Source organism: Neophocaena asiaeorientalis, unplaced genomic scaffold (assembly GCF_003031525.2).
Source record: "Neophocaena asiaeorientalis asiaeorientalis breed wild unplaced genomic scaffold, Neophocaena_asiaeorientalis_V1.1 scaffold714, whole genome shotgun sequence".
Classification (NCBI taxonomy): Eukaryota; Metazoa; Chordata; class Mammalia; order Artiodactyla; family Phocoenidae; genus Neophocaena; species Neophocaena asiaeorientalis.
In genome coordinates, this window is record NW_020175660.1 from 1516977 (window position 1) to 1533907 (window position 16931).

At 53.6% G+C, this 16931-nt stretch overlaps 1 protein-coding gene across 1 annotated transcript; it reads right to left on the minus strand.

The window, feature by feature from the left end:
- Window positions 1–5340: 5340 nt before the first annotated feature.
- On the minus strand, window positions 5341–13137 carry LOC112390489 (synaptotagmin-15-like). Its single transcript, XM_024731448.1, is given in 8 exon segments — window positions 5341–5519; window positions 6443–6622; window positions 7536–7659; window positions 8285–8455; window positions 9950–10245; window positions 11194–11336; window positions 11876–12068; window positions 13087–13137. Coding segments are annotated over 8 exon segments (1257 nt in total). The 5' UTR covers window positions 13094–13137; the 3' UTR covers window positions 5341–5376.
- Between the last annotated feature and the right edge of the window lie 3794 nt (window positions 13138–16931).

Here is a 16931-nt window from a genome sequence, read left to right on the forward strand (position 1 = left end):
AGAAAGGAAAGAGGAAAGAATGGAGGGCGGGAGGGAGGGAAGAGGGGAAAAAGGGAGGATGAAATGTGGAGAAATGCACAGCCACCAAAGGTGCACAAACAAGCGGCTCTATCCAATAGGCCCTTAAAAGTCCTTTAAAGGATCCCAGGCTGTGGGACTGTTTTGGCACTACACTGTCGCTTTTTTGAGGTTTCTCTGGCTATATGTGATAACGACACCATTTTTAGACATCTGGAGTCTGATTCAAATTCCAGCTTCACCACTTCCTAGTTCTGGGGCCTGAGAGATGGCATCTCCTCCCTGAGGTGCACTTCCCTCACTTCTAAGTGTGGGGCAGTTTCTCCTGGACTGCTGTGGAGTTTAACAAGCTGATGATGTGCGATGACCTAGTACAGTTCCTCAGAGCTAGTGCCTTTCTCCCCACGTGGACAGTCATTCCACTCTGAGAAACCCAACTCTGAAATTGAGAGGGGAGAGTGATCTGAGCAAATAATTCCATACTTGAAAATTAGGGGAAAAACCCCATAATAAGTAGATATTCCAATCTGTCTTCATAAAGGCATATTAAATTCAATTAAGGGGCTTCCCTGGTGGCGCGGTGGTTGGGAGTCCGCCTGACGGTGCAGGGGACGCGGGTTCGTGCCCCGGTCCGGGAGGATCCCACGTGCCACGGAGCGGCTGGGTCCGTGAGCCATGGCCGCTGAGCCTGCGCAGAGAGGCCACAACAGTGAGAGGCCCGCGTACCGCCAAAAAAACAAACAAACAAATTCAATTAAGAAATATATCCATTTTGTTGAAAGATCCGGCCTTATAGAATGTAATCAGCAAAATACTTGATCCTTTTTTTCCCCAGTCATCCATTCAAACCTGCTTGGCAGGTAGCTTCTCCCTGCCATTTGGATAAAATCTAGGGCAAGCCCCATGACTTTTCTGAGCACTCTTATGTAACAATAAATTTTTCCTATAACTTCTACTTGCAAAAACAGGTTATGTTCAGCACTTGAAATGTCCAGTCATCCAGTGATCCAAACCTCCAACTTCATTTATTTTTTAATTTTTATTTTAAATTTTTTATTGGTGTATAGTTGCTTTACAATGTTGTGTTAGTTTCTACTGTACAGCAAAGTGAATCAGCTATACATGTACATATATCCCCTCTGTTTTTGGATTTCCTTTCCATTTAGGTCACCACAGAGCATTAAGTAGAGTTCCCTGTGCTATACAGTAGGTTCTCATTAGTTATCTCTGACTTCATTTAAAGTGTACGCCTCCCCCTCACTTCTGCCCTGACCTGGGCTCATGCCTATAGCAGGCCACAGCAGATGATCGGCTTGGAGCACTGTTTTCCTGTTTCTCCAATTTGTGCTCCCACTCCTCTTTTCCCAACTTGCTAACAGGGATTTCTGATCATCCACACAGGGGCAGGGAGGGGGTGTGGGAAGGCCACCTAAGGGGCAGGAGAGGTTCTAACATGACCAGTTATGAGCTAGAGTACTCACGAGGGTTCTTCAAGAGCCTCCTTTCTCTGCAGGTTCCTGTGACTCAGGTTTGCCCGAGTGTGGGTTGGCACACAGCCCCCTCCCCATCCCCTTTAAAGGTCTTATTACATTTTTTGGAAATGGAAGTCTGGAAATTATGCTTCCTGACACTTACGAACAGGGTTCCAGGATGAGTTTACCAAATGTGAGACACTCAGGTGAAGCTAGAGAGTGGAAAGAAGGTAAAAAATCATCCTTTTCTCCCTTTGACTGTGACATTTATGACAGCAGGATGCTCAAGGCTCTTGCAGTAATTTGAGCAAAGAATCTGTGCAAATTCTGCCCAGTCATCATTATGGGATACCAAATAGGCAGCAATGGCTTTGAGACGTGGCAGCAGCTATGAGGCAGGGAGGTCTCCTCCTCAGGGACTGCACCTGCACGGCCAAGCACAGGGCCTGGCTTTCCCCATTTCTAGGGAACATCAGTATGGTGCACTGAGTTATCACCCCAATCCTTAACCCCCCCGCCCCCCGTAGCTGTATCCATTGCTATGGTGCTTTGCAGTTCCTCTCACAAAAAGTGTAGTTTACCTCCCTGCCCCTTGATTTTGAACTTGGCCACATGACTTACTTCAGCCGATGGGATATTAGGTGACACAACACAAGCAGAGGGTAGAAATGTGTTTGCCCTTCTTCTGCCTTCCCCATGAGAAGAGCTTTCCCTGGGTAGCTGCTGCCCCTTCAGCTGGAGCTCAGAATGAACATGGAGCAGGCCTGGATGAGGACCCAAGCCTGGCCAGACCCACAGCTTGAAAGTGAGTTGCCTAACCTAGATCAGCCCACACTCAGCGGACCCACAGATGTGTGAGAAATAAATGCTCATTTTAGTATAACACCGAGATGTTGAGATTGTTTGTTATGCACCATTATTCCAAAAATAGCCAACTGATACAAGCAACTTTTCTCCTTTTAGCTTCATCAGCCTCCCAAGAAGGCTGTGTAACTTGTGTCATCAAATTCCCTGTATAAAATCACTCTTTGCTAAGAATTCTTTTTCTGGGAGAAGAATTCTTAGAAAATAATTATTTTTCTGCTTGAGTCAGAGTTATGTTCATTGCTGAGAACAACTAGAAAACCTGAACAAAATACAGAAAACTTATTTGCTGAAGAGCTGCCAAGTTGACAAGCATTTGGTGGACCATGATCTCAGAAGAAGGAAAACACAAGGAGATGAGCTGACGTTCTGTGAACCACTTTTCCCTTCAGGAAACTTGCTGATTCTAGTTAAGAGGCTGAGCATTTGGACAGAGGGCCATGGCTAAGAGGCAGAAAAGGCAGCAGACACTCTGCAGCTGGAGAGACAAGACACTGGAGATTGGGGTTGCCAAGGCAGCTGGGGCTGGAGGGGCCAAGATGTCAGATAAAAGGGAGACACAGAAAAGAAATTCTAGGGAATTCCATGGCGGTCCAGTGGTTAGGACTTGGCACTTTCACTGCGGTGGCCCAGGTTCATTCCCCATTCTGGGAACTAAGATCCTGGAAGGGATGCTGCGTGGCCAAAAAAAAAAAGAAAAGAAAGAAAAGAAAAAGAAGTTCTGAAATGTGAATAACATTTTAAAGCCGTTGAAAGAAAAGGAAGTGTCAACCTAGAATTCTATATTCACAAAAGTTTTTGGTGGATTTCTTAGGATTTTCTATATACAAAACCATGTCATCTGCAAATAAATATAGTTTTACTTCTTCCTTCATGATCTGGATGCCTTTTATTTCCTTTTCTTGTCCAGTTACCCAGCCACTGCAATTTGGCAAGAGATAAAGAAGGCATAAAGATTGGAAAGGAAGAAGTAAAACTACCATTCACAGAGGCCATGACTATATACAAAGAAAGTACAAAGAATCTACAGACAAACTATTACAAGTGACTTGAGCAAGGCCACTCACTAGGTACAAAGTCAACATACAAAAATCAATAGAATCTCTCTATATTGGAAACAAACAAATATAAAACACCTAAGAATAAATCCAAGAAAAGAGGTGCAAAAACACGTTCCTGAAAACCATGAAACATGTTTAAGGAAACTTGCAAAAGACTTAAAGAAATAGAGGGATACACCATGTTAATGGGTTGAAGATTCAACATTGTAAAGATACCAAATGGCCACCAAACTGATCTATATACTCCATGAAGAATCCAACCAAATTCTAGCACATTTTTGGTGTGGAAATTGAGAAGCTGGTTCTAAATGTTTTATGGAAATGCCAAGGCCTTCATTCTGCTGGGGTCACCTTGTGGACAGTATTGAGATAGCCCAGGCTGGCTGTCGTCTCTGGTCTACGGGAGGCACTTGTGTATTTTTTACCCTGACTGCATCTGTAGACGGGGGCCAGTCCAGTATATCACCCCCGCCTCCCCATCAGAGCAGAGAGCCTGCCTGTCTCTTGCCATTGAGATTTTTCAACCGTGAGTAGGCCATACCCGTCCATTCTGTCCTGCAAAGGGAAAACTTACCAACTTTTCCAAGTGGCCCTGGAAAGGTCACTGACAGCCATGAACCTCCCCTTGAAATGTGGAGGTGGTTGGCACCTGTGGTTTCATGACCCCAGGTGAAAGCGGAACAGTTCCATTTTAGTAGCTGGCTATACAAACACACAGAGAATGCCTATTATGTGTGTGCTACAGCACTATTAGAAATTCCTGGAGCGTGGACTACATTAAAAATGTACCCGTGAAATAAGTGAGGAAAAGCAAACACAAGGTATTCTGTGCGTATGGACCACCACCAGCAAAGCTTATATTTGTGCATTGGCAGACAATGGAGGTGAAGTCAAAGAGGCACAAACCGACGTCAACATTCACTACTTGCTTTTGCAGAAGTTGCTTCACTGCCTAAGAAAAGAGAAGATTCTGTTCTAAGTGTTGTCCGAATTACACAGTAACGAGGCTTGGATCTGCAAGTTTAGTAGCATTTGGGTGACAACACAAACTGCCTGATAAGTAAGTAACAGTGACAAGCACAAGGGCTGCCGGTGACCTTGAGTACATCTTCAAGGGAAGTTGAGGGGACTTCCATCTTAATGAAGTTTACACCGACACCTACCACAACACAATAATCATAGTGGAATTGCTAGGTTTACGGGAAAAGCTTTCAGCCCTATGGGCTATGCTTTGGCCACATGCTTTCACCATTTCATGCCCAAAGTGAGAGCCCCAGGAGCGGACGCCCAGAACCCGTCCACCACTTGGTACCTGGTGGGCTGCTTTCTCCTGCAGGTGTGAAGCGAGTGAGTCGCGATCCCCAGGAGCCTTTTCTCCCAAGCCGTGCTGCCCAGGCATCCTGGGGACTGTTCCGCACCTACATGCTGATCCAGTTTCTCAGATTGTGCTATTTATTGTGGACCAACCGAAATAAACGCTTTGGGCAGTTCATTTTCTCCACCAGGCAGAAGGCAGAGAAACCACAGAGGAAAAAAGTGGAGGCTGAGCATCAACACATCATCAGTTTTCCAAGTTTCCCTGGCACTCTATGCAACGTGCACAGCTATGCTTTCACTCTAGAGAGTATTTCTTCCCAATGCCTGAGATTCCGGTCCAATTCGAGACTGGGATGACCAGGAGCCAGGATTCCAAGCCCAGGCAGCCCCATGGGTAAAGAAGGATGGAATGAGTCGGGAGGGCCTCTCGTGCTGGTGAGATGTAACCCAGCGGCCGCAACACTGTCCTAGCAGGGGCTCTCCTGTCGTCTCTTCTCTCCTGCACATCGGCACTCGTGATCCCCCGGCTCGGGCTGGTCCTGCAGCCCAGTGAGAATGCTGGATGCAGCGTCCAGGCCTGTGGCTGTCAGGCCTGGCTGTGGGGAGATAGGGCTCCTGGAGCAGACCCGAGGTCCCTGCCGGGGTCAGGGCTCAGTGGGGTGGCAGAGCGCGTGCCAGCGCCTCACCAGCTCCTTGGGTTTGCTAAGCATCTCGTTCCAGTGCTCCAGCTCTTTGCCTCTGGTGTACATGTAGGGGCCCACCACCACCCGGCCCAACTCGCGGCTCCCTGCAGGGGGGCGGGGCGGGAGAACACTGTCATTCTCTGGAGCCCAGAAGCCACATGACCTCAGCCATCCCCAGTGCCTTCCCTCTCTCTCTCTCACTCTCCCCTCGAAGGAAGTAGCCAGCCCCCTCCCTCTTCAACAGCCTTCAAAGAGGTCTTGACTTTGATCTGGAGTGGTAGCTGGCAGGGGAAGGGAGCCCAGGTGGAGAGCCTGCCTTTCTGTTGGGGCACCCACTCTGCCCCCACCCTCCCGGTGGGCCCTCAAACCTGCCTCACATCAAAGAGCTGAGGGAGGAAGGGGCCCCTCCAGAAGGAAGCCGTCTTCCATCAGCCTACTTGTATATTCAGGGGGAGTATCCAACAATGATTTTCACCTACCAACTACCACAGTGGAGAAGGGGCTTAAGCTCTGGCCCATGAGACCAGCTGGCCCGACAGCTCTGCCTCAGTGACAGTGGACACTGGGGTGGGGGGCAGTATGGGAGAGCAGCCTGGGATAACTCCACCCTCTCATCCACACTGAACCTTACCCAGGACCCTCAAGCCTTGTACAGAAGGCGTGAGGCAACACAAGAGCCCATAAAGACCCACGGCACCTGGTCATTGGGCTGGTGGCACGTAGCTGTGCCATCTCCCAACCTCTCTGGTGATTTGCTCCAGGAGGCGGTAGCAGAGGCCATCCTTTAACCTCTTTCTAGGGTGCTATGGACAATCAAACCAGAGTAAAGCTGGGTGTGAATCGCAGCTCTCTCACTAGCAAGCTCCGTGTTCTTGGGCAATTATCTCAGTCTCTCTGAGCGCTAGTTTCCTTAGGCGGAGAACAGAAACCATACAGCTCCCTCCAAAGGGTCCGTGCTTCCTGAATGCACAGCAGCTCCTCCTTTGCCCATTGCCCCCATGGCCTGAGGTTAAGGGAGCAGCCTTACTGTCCCCTTCGGCCCTCTGCAGCACTGTCAGGCTGAGGGTCCCCGTGTCCAGCTCGGCAGGGTCGGCCTTGAAGCTGAAGGTCTCGCTGTACACAGGGTTGGCGGAGCCCAGCACAGCCGAAGTCTTCTTGCACTTGACAAACTTGTTGTGGTTCATCAGAGACACCTTGACAAGCACACCTGGGGGGCAGTGCAGACCGCGGGCTAGGAGGGGCGAGCAGGGGCCCAGCCTCCAGCCTGTGGGAGGTCCGGCTGGGAGGGCACATGCCCCGCCTGGGCGCCAGGACCCCATTACTCACAGCTGCTGCAGCCAAAGGGCGTTACAAGAGGAAACGGGGTTGATTAGTGTACTGCCTGCAGCCGAGGAAATGCTCGGCTCCCTTTCCCTTCTCTCCTCTCTGTCTCCTGAACGCACCCACGGCTGGGCTGGCCTTTGTTCCTGGAACCTGGCACCACACCCCCATCCCTCCCCACAGGGGGCAGGTCCTGCCTGCCGGGTGCTCGGGCCTCCTGGGGCCCCTAAACACCTTCTCCTTCAGAGGCCAAGTTTATTGGGGGGCGGCTTAGATGGGTTTTGGCTCCGCAGTGGAGGGCGGAATGCCAGCTCGCTTATAGTGAGCCAGAGGCAGAGACGGACACTGTGTGGCTGGGGGGGTTCACAGTGGGGCGGGACATGCGGGGTGCCCCCAGCTCCCAGGCTCCAGTTGAGTGACCAGCTCTGCACGCAGGGGTGCCCCCGCCACCCCCAGCTCCCGGGGCAGGGGGGCTCAGGGCCTCTTCCTGGAGGAACTGGAACCTTCGCAGAAGGGCAGGGGCGGAGTCAGGCAGCGCCGCAAGGAGCCAAGACACCGCTTTGCGAAAAGGGAGGGGCAAACTTGGTCTCAGGTGTCTTAGGGGTCTTGATGGAGGCCAAGGAGATGCAGCCCTGGGATTCACATAAGGAAGCAGCTTCTCACGCCACAGCCGTGCAGCGCGGGAGGGCGTGGCTCGGGAGGCAGTGATGCTCCTGGCAGCATATGCGAGCAGAAGCCGGATGGCGGGGGTGAGCGTCCTAAGCTCACGGGGTGGGCCCTGCCCCAGGGCGAAGGCTTACTGACAAAGCTCGTGTCATCCTGGAGGAGTCGGAGGCCCTTGGCTCACAGCACGATCACCGTGAGGCGGTTCAGGCAGTCGTCGTAGCTGAAGCAGAACTGGAGGTCGCCAAACTTGGAGGGAGGCTGGAGAGGCCGAGAGGAAAGCACCCCTGTCACCCTGGTAGGTACTGGAGGCCCCCATGCCCTCCTCCTTCCTCCCAGCAGGCAGGCCCTGGGTACTCCGTGACATAGCCACAACTCCCTCCTGGAAGCCCACCCACCATTTTACAGATGGGGAGACTGAGGTCTGGGGAGTTGAAGGGGCACGCTGAAGATCACACAGTAGTAAGGACCAGAGCTGAGGATTCAAACCCAGGTCTGGGGTATTCCAAGGCCTAGTCTGAGCCACCCGGACCCTCACTGGGGGTTGGGGGAAGGGTAGGTAGTTTCCTTGGCTGGTCCGTTTGGGGTGTCATCTTTCACAGCTGTCTGGTCCGGATAGGAATCGAAACGTGGATTTTTCAGGATGCTCCAAGTAATCTGACCTCCAGGGCAAAAGAGGCTCAGGCACCCCTCCCTGCCCAGGCTCCACACACCCTCCTTGTCCCACACAGCTCCGGCCCGGGCCCACCATGCTGAGTCACGCTTGTAGGGGTGGTGGGCAGTATAATGAGGGCTGACACTGGCCAGCAGGTGCTGGGCCACACCTGCTGGCTGTCCACGGTAGTCTGACACATGGTGGCATATGTCTGGTGACCCTGACCTTTACCTCCAGGCTCTCAGCCTCCAGGTCTCTCCAGATGATGAGCCGACAGTCGCCCGCCAGGGTCTCCGTCTTCAGGGGGAACAGCACCTGGCCCAGGAGCTGGTGCTTCCTCTGCCTGTCCACGTGGTACACCGAGAACCTCAGCACCCTCTGGGTGATACTCTTGCTGGGCACCTGAGGGAGATGAGGGCCCAGCTGGGCTCAGGTGTGGAGTCAGGGGATGGGATGGCGTGGTATGTTCTGGATACAGGATCCTTCCATGAGGGGTGTGTCAACCAGGGACCTGTGCACCCCAAACCCAGGCATCCTCAGGGGACCCTTTGCTGCCGTTGGGCCAGTATCCCGCGGAGGTGGCAGGGTGTGCCAGAGCCTTGCCATGCTGAGTGTGCTCCAAGGACCAGCAGCACACACCACCCCCTGGACCTCAGAAGTGCAGGACCTTAGGCTCCACCCAGACCCATGAAGCAGGATCTACGTTTTACAGGGCATCCAATGATTTGCCTACACATAAAAGTGTAAGAGGCTCCCGCACTGGAGCCCAGGGAACCCGCCTGTCTCTGCTACCTGAGTTGGGCACCTGAACAGCCCTCTCCCTGAGACTCAGTCTCCTCACCTGTAAAACGGGATAATGTTTCTTACTCTCTGGGTTATAAAACCACGAATGGCAGATGGTTAATTAATAGTGATTTTCTTCTCTTCTTCTTCTCCTTCCCCTTCCCCCGTAAAGCACAGAGAGGCCAGGAGCAAGTCGGTGCAGGGACAGGGCAGGGAAGTGATGGGTGTAACCACGCAAGCGTGACGTGCGGCTGATCCAAGCCTCCCCACCTTGGATCTGGATGTCCTAAGAGGAGCGGGTTCACCTGTGAATTCTCACAGCCTCGGCACCAGCAAGACAGCCAGGGGCTGGGCTGCGTGCCACCCCTCTTCTCAGTGCTCAGCCCCGGAAGAAGGCAGGAATCACACTCTTCCCAGATGCAGACTGGCCTCTCCTTACCTTGCCAACCAGCCTGCTGCCCTGCGCTTAAAAAGGTTTGTCCAGGGCCTCTCGGCAGCTCTTGGTTGCTGGCTTCCCGTAAGGGCCCCAGTCACCTGCTGAGGCTCCCAGGCCGCCGTGAGCTTGGCTCAGTGCCCCGGCAGCCTCAGCACCTCCAGACCCTGAGCTCATCCGCCCACCATGCTGCCAAGGCACCACCTGTCGCAAGATGGCTCTCAGGTCCTGCTCTGGCTTCTGACGGGACGGGTGAGTTCCTGCCCCCACCCCAAGGGGCCTGGGGGGTCTCCCCCTCCGCCTTCCATGGATAACCTTGCCAGAGAGCTCCTCGTGTTCCAGGGCTTTGGGGTGCCTCCTTGAGCTCCATGAGCCAGGGCCTGGCATTCAGTGGGTGTTCTAAGAATATGTTTCTGTTTCTCACCTCCAGGCAACCTGGACAGGAGGAGCCTAGCCCTCTGCCCCCTCATCCCTCAAGTCTCTCATCTTCCCCCACCATGCAAGTGTGAGGGCTCTTGTACACCCTGACCTGGCAGGAGGGGTAAAGCAGAGCCTGTGGCACAGGGGTCCTGGGGGCTGCAGAGCCGTGGTTAGCACAGAAGGCTGGGGCTCTCCTGCTCAATGTCTGTCCTTCCCAGGAGGGAGAGGGCCCCAGACCCTGCCCGCTCCGGAGGCCATACCTGAAAGACGAAGTGCTCGTCCAACTGTGGGCCGGTTGTTCCGCATTTGGTCTTGGACTGGAGGAAGCGCCGCTCATCCGGTAGCAGATGGAGCTTCACCAGGGGGCTACAGGGCTCTGAGGGGGCTTGCAGCCGCTGTGCCTGGATCAGGCCCACCAGCAGTCGCTCGGCCTGCTGCTGGTATTCCACAGAGAACCACAGCCGCCCCAGGCAGCCCTCAGGGAAGTGGGTCTCACTTTTGTCCTCCGGGATCTTGTAGAGCTCTGGATTGATGGTCCCCACCACGCATGCGTCTCCTACAACACAGGGGCTGGGAGGACTGGCAGGCCAGGGGAAGGCAGGGGCATGGGGGACAGCAAGCTCTGGGCTCCACTGCCACACCTCTCCTGGCCCAGCCCTTCCTGGCTGAGCTTTGACCAGGCAGTTCACTGGCCTCTCCTGACCACGTTCGCCCCGCTCTCTTCTCCAGACTGAACACAGCCCCTCTCTCTAGTGCAGCTCCCCTAAGAGGCCTTCTCAGCACTAAGGCATTCTACATCCAGGCCTGCTCCTCCCTGGGGCTCCTAGCGGAGGCCACAGTATTCATTCAACCCCCGCTCCCGTGACTGACCCCCACCCCCAGAGGTCAGGGCCTGCAGGGCGGGGCGCAGTTCCCAGCATCTGGCCTGGCCCCTTTCCGTGGTGTCCAGAGGGTGTCTCAGTAATATAGTGTTGTCCCTGTTCTTCCTCTTTAAATTAGAAGGGCCCAGCTGATTACTGGGTGGTTCCGGGGAGGCCTTCAGAGCACAGAGGCAGCAGAGAGCTGTGCGCCCAGCTTCCACCATGCTGCCTTCTGCATTGGCCAACCCATCATCCGGAAGCAGGACACAGCACAGGTTCTGCACCCAGGAACACCAGGGTTCCAATTCCAGATCTGTTGCTTACTGCCTCTGTGACCTTGGGCAAGGCACTGTTAACCTCCGGAGCCTCAGTTTTTTAATGTGTAAAATGGGGTGATAATCCCTCCCCCAGCCCCAGAGTTATGGTCTAACTCCAAAATGGCACATGAAGCCATATCTGGCCCAGGCTGGGGTGCGGCAGGCATTTGGTAAACGCAAGCACCTGGAAAGAGTGGTCACTGGGTAACTCTGGCATCCCCAGGGCCATCCAGGCTCTTTTCTGGAGCCAGGCCCATGAAGCCAGATGGGTCCGCCCTGGCCTGAGCAGACCATGACCCCTGGGCAGGCCCTGGTGGGCACACTCACCAAGATTGCTGCGGGTGGCATGAGGCAGGAGCTCCGGGGCTGGGCAGGGGTCCTGTGGGGCCTGGGCCCACTCTCTGCTGCTCAGGGGCACCCAGTCTTGGCTTTGGAAGGAAGGGGGCACTACGAATGGTACACCTGGTGGCCTGTCCAGAGGCACGGAGATGACACGTAGGTGGCTAGTGAACAGTGTGGCCTCAGAGCGCTCAGCCCAGAGGGGTTGAGTGCCAGGCACCGGAGGAGAAAAAGCCAGCCGGAGCCAGGAGGAGGCAAGAGCACCATTTTCTGGGCCCACACCAGGGCACACACACACACATCCAGAGGCAACACCTCTGTCTGCCCACAGCAGTGCTGACTTGGAGAAGGAGCACAGCTTCCGGAGTAGGCCTGCCTGGGTTTGAATGCCTCTTCTGCCACTTCCTAGTTGTGCTATCTGGACCCATTACTTACGTCCACTGAGCCTCACTCTCCTTAGCTGGAAAACGGGCTTCATAACACCTGCCTCACAGCTGTGGTGAGAACTGTGGGGTTTCTTTGTGATAGCTCCCGGCCTGCTTCCAGCACAGAGGAGGCCCACCATAAACAGACCTTTCCTTCCCCACGCCGCTCCAGGGGAAACGCCACAGGGAGGGCCCGAAGCAAGAGCAGGAGCTCCCTTGGCCCCAAGGCCCCAATCCTGCCTCACCTGCTCACCTGGGTCCTGGCATCCGGTGGGCAGAGCTTGTGTCCCTGTGTGCTGGAGGCTGCCGTGGTCCCTGACAGCTCCTCATAGGCGAACATGACGCGAAGCCTCTTCCAGAGACACCGGCTCACCACCATCAACAGCAGCAGTAGCAGCAGTCCCCCACGGATGCCCGCAATCAGCAGGGCCACCTGCTCTGGGGGCAGACACCACCGGGATGTGAAGCCTGGGGAAAGCCACTCCCCTTCACACCACTGGCAGGCTGGGGACAGAACTTGAGCAGCAAGCCCACCCCCCTGGGTTAGACCCCAGGGATAACACAGAGGCAGGTTTAATGTATCTGCTGGGGAGGGCTGCTGCTGGCTGGGCTCTGCTGGGTCTCAAGGAGAAACCATTTCCCTTATGGTCCTAGTGCACTGGGCAGAGCTTTCTGGTTTCCCTTGGAAAGCAGCTGGCCCGGGACTTGGGATTCTGGGTGAAATGAACCATTTCCTTGTGCTCCTGCGTAGAAATTAACCCTTCTCTTATGAGAACCGCCATCTTCCCTGGACTCCTGTTCAGGCTTGAGGGTGAGCTGGGCACCCTGCACTTAAGGAAAGCAGGGGAAGGGATGACGCCCTGGGGGGCACTCACAGCCCTACCCTTTGGGTCCTGGAACCTGCTGAGAGGCTGGACTGTAGCTTGAATTCTGTAACTTTCTCTAAAAACCGCTCCCTCCACCGAGCCCTCTCTCACAGCAAGCCCACTTAGCGGAGTCGGTGGGAGGCGGTGGAGGGGATGTGGATGAAGATGGGAGCAGCGAGCGTGAGAAACCAAAACACAGGCACTCTGCTACCGGCACCTGCACCCCACACTTGCCCGGACCTGGGAGGCTTCAGTCTGAGCCGGCTGAGAGAGCTCGGACCCTCGATCCTGCGCTAAGCAAGGAAGGGCCCTCTTTCGGGTCACGTGCGGGCGCGGGGCTTCCCGGGCTCTGGGGTCAGGACCCGGTTGGGTGGTGAGAAGGAAAGACACCCACACCTCCTGACCCGCAGCTAGCTGCGATGAGCGGGCCTTACGCTCCATCCCCGCACCCCGCTAGGAGCGGGAGGCAAGGCAGGGCTGCGCCCCAGCAGAGGCCCGCGGGGTGAGGGAAAGTGCTGCAACGGGTGGCTGAGGGGCCGGGGCGCGGAGCGCGGCGCCGGGGTAGCGGGTGAGGAGGCGAGGGCACTCACCCTCCATGGGGCTGCTCTGGCCGGCCGTTGGGGCGCGGGCCCGGGGCTCGGTCGCGCCTCCCGCCGCCGCCGCTGCAGCCGGGCGGGTTTTTAAAGCGCCGAGCGGGGCCGTCGGACGGAAGCGGGGGACAGTACCTCTTCGCGCTCCTGTCAGCAAAGAACGGCGGGGGCAGGGACCCAGCTCCCGGAGGCCGCGGCTCCGCCCCTGCCCGGCCCTGGTCGTGGCCCTGGAACGGCGCGGGGCAGACCATGCGCTCCCGGAACCGAAGGGCTCCGCGCGGGGCGGAGCGCCCGGGGCTCCCCGCGGCTGAGGCGCGAGGGCCAGGTTTCCCGGGCGCAGAGCTAAAGCCTGCTCCGCCCGCGTCTGGTAGACGGCTCCGCACCTGGCTCTTCACCCCTGGCGGCCTTGGCACGCGCTGTGCCCGTCTAGGAATGCGCCTCCACCTTCCGCAGATCCTCTGCAGACTGAGGCCCAGCTCCGACCCCTGCTCCCGGGAGCTTTCGCGGATTTCAGGGCCGAGTCTCCGCGCCCTGTCCGGCCCCGGCGCTGCGGTCTGACCGCGGGGGAGCGCAGGGCAGCGCCCAGGTTTACAGGTTGGCCGGCTCAATAGACACAGACAGCAATGAGGCGTTGGAGAGCGCAGATTCCGCAGCTCAGTTGGGTTAATAATAGTACTCCCTCTAGGGTTAACGTATCTAATGTATTCAGATAGGTGACTGGCTCAAGGTTGGGGGAGCGCGGCGCGTGCCAGCCTCTATTGTGATTATCTGACGGAGGGCGGTTTCGCCTAGGCCTCCTCCCTACTCTGCACCACAGTAACCTTTGTTTGTTTGTTTGTTTTTTGGCCCAGCCGTGAGGCTTTCGGGATCTTAGTTCCGTGACCAGGGATCCAACACGTGTCACCTGCAGTGGAAGCGAGGAGTCCTAACCACCCGCTGTCACTATTTCTATAGTGATTACTGTCAGACTGCAGCGGCTACGCCAATGGAGGCTGGTGAACGCAACCTTGACGGAGAGGCTGGAGTAAAGGCTCTCCTGGTCCGCAGCCTGCTCTCACCCAGCGTGCAGCCCCGTAGAGGATGAGCACTCTCCCAGGGCCCGCAGGGCGTCCCTGCGGAGAGCTCTTGTGGGAGCGTCTTAGACTTCGAAGCATCTGTAAGTGGGGAAGGAAAGGAAGATATCTGTGGGCGGAGGGAGGGTCGGTCTTGTTGTTTCACGGTCTTGAACGTTGTGTCCAAAGACAGAGCCTGAGCCCGGACCTTGCTCCCAAGTGACACCTGTGCCTATCAAGGGAAGGAGGAGGCAGGGTAGACAAGGTGAAGAGCCCGCCAGTCTGTCAGTGTGCCTTAGGCCTCGCCCTGCCTGAGCCCTAAATGACCTGAGGTGGGATGGGTGGTGAACAGGGATCCCTCTCCCTTCAGGGGAAGGAGTTTATCTGGGAGCCTTTGGTCGCTAGAGTGCAGAGGAAATGTGGTCAGTCTTTTTCAGGATCTAGATGGGCGTGGGGTGGTGAGAAGATGGGGCCCCGAAAGTGTCCCGGAGGAGTGGGACCTCTCATTCCACTCCACCCCCTCACCCTGCTAGGTGGAGGCAGGGCATTTCCCCCACTGCCCTTTCCCCTCCCTCCGCGACCAGTCTTATTGGCTGGAGTGTCTGGAAGACCTGAGGCCCTGACCTCTGCTTTCACCAGGCTGGAGATGGGGGCGGTGTCTCAGGAAATGGGGCTTTAGTGGCCCCAGACCTCCCCGTCTTTCCCCTCAGGTCTGAACTGGATGTCTGTGTTAGTTTCCTGTTGCTGCTGTAACAAATAACCACAAATTTAGTGGTTAAAAACCACAAATATGGGCTTCCCTGGTGGCGCAGTGGTTGGGAGTCCGCCTGCCGATGCAGGGGACACGGGTTCGTGCCCCGGGTCCGGGAGGATCCCACATGCCGCGGAGCAGCTGGGCCCGTGAGCCATGGCCGCTGAGCCTGCGCGTCCGGAGCCTGTGTTCGGCAATGGGAGAGGCCACAGCAGTGAGAGGCCCGCGTACCGCAAAAAAAAACAAAAAGAAAAACACAAATATATTACCTTACAGTTCTGGAGGGCAGAAGACTAAAATGGGCCTGCAGGGCTGCTTCCCTTCTGGGGAAAATCCACTTCCTGACCTTTCCCAGCTTCTAGAAGCTGCCTTCATCTTCAAAGCCAACAGCAGCACTTTCTCATCTCTCCGACTTCCTGTCATCTACGTATCTACTTTTTCTGCCTTTCTTTCTTTTTTTCTTAAATTTTATTGGAGTATAGTTGATTTACAATGTTGTGTTAGTTTCAGGTGTACAACAAAGTGATTCAGTTACACATATACGTATATTAATTCTTTTTCAGATTCTTTTCCCATATTGGTTATTACAGAATATTAAGTAGAGTTCACTGTGCCATAGAGTAGGTCCTTGTTGGTTACCTATGTTATATATAATAGTGTGTGTATTTTAATCCCAAGCTCCTAATTCATCCCTCCCACCCACATTTGCCCTTTGTTAACCATAAGTTTGTTTTCAAAATCTGAGTCTGTTTCTATTTTGTAAATAAGTTTATTTATATCATTTTTTAAAAATTAGATTCCACATATGAGTGATATCATATTTGTCTTTCTCTGACGGACTTACTTAGTATGATAATCTCTAGGTCTATCCATGTTGCTGCAAATGGCATTATTTTGTTCGTTTTTATGGCTGAGTAATATTCCATTGTATATACATAGCACATCTTCTTTATCCATTCATCTGTCAATGGACATTTAGGTTCCTTCCATGTCTTGGCTATTGTAAATAGTGCTGTAATGAACATGGGGGTGCATGTATCTTTTCAAATTATGGTTTTCTCCAGATATATGCCCAGGAGTGGGATTGCTGGATCATATGGTAGTTCTATTTTTAGTTTTTTAAGGAACCTCCATACTATTCTCCATAGTAGCTGTACCAATTTACATTCCCACCAACAGTGTAAGAGGGTTCCCTTTTCTCCACACCCTCTCCAGCATTTATTGTTTGTAAACTTTTTGATGATGGCCATTCTGACTGCTGTAAGGTGGTACCTCATAGTTTTGATTTGCATTTCTCTAATAATTAGTGATGTTGAGCATTCTTTCATGTGCTTTTTGGCCATCTGTATGTCTTCTTTGGAGAAATGTCTATTTAGATCTTCTGCTCAATTTTTGATAGGGTTGTTTATTTATTTATTTTTTTGACATAGAGCTGCATGAGCTGTTTGTATATTTTGGAGATTAAACCCTCTTCGGTTAGTTTGTTTGCAAATATTTTCTCCCGTTCTGTGGGTTGTCTTTTTGTTTTGTTTATGGTGTCCTTTGCTGTGCAAAAGCTTTTGAGTTTAATTAAGTCCCATTTGTTTATTTTTGTTTTTATTTTCATTACTTTAGGAGGTGGATTGCAAAGATATTGCTGCAATTAATGTCAAAGGGTGTTCTGCCTGTGTTTTCCTCTAAGAGTTTTATAGTGTCCAGCCTTACATTTAAGTCCTTGATCCATGCTGAGTTTATTTTTGTGTACGGTGTTAGAGAATGTTCTAATTTCATTCTTTTACATGTACCCGTCCAGTTTTCCCAGCATCACTTATTGAAGAGGCTGTCTTTTCTCCATTGTATATTCTTGCCTCCTTTGTCACAGATTAATTGACCAATTAATTTTTAACAATTTAAACAATACGATAGGTGGGTAGAATTTGGAATTCTGTTTTTATCATTTAATATGATATTATAAGCATGTGTCATGTAATTTGGTATCTTCACAAACATTTTTTGAAAAAAATAATTTTTATGTGGTCACTAGTTCCCTGCTCGCTATCACT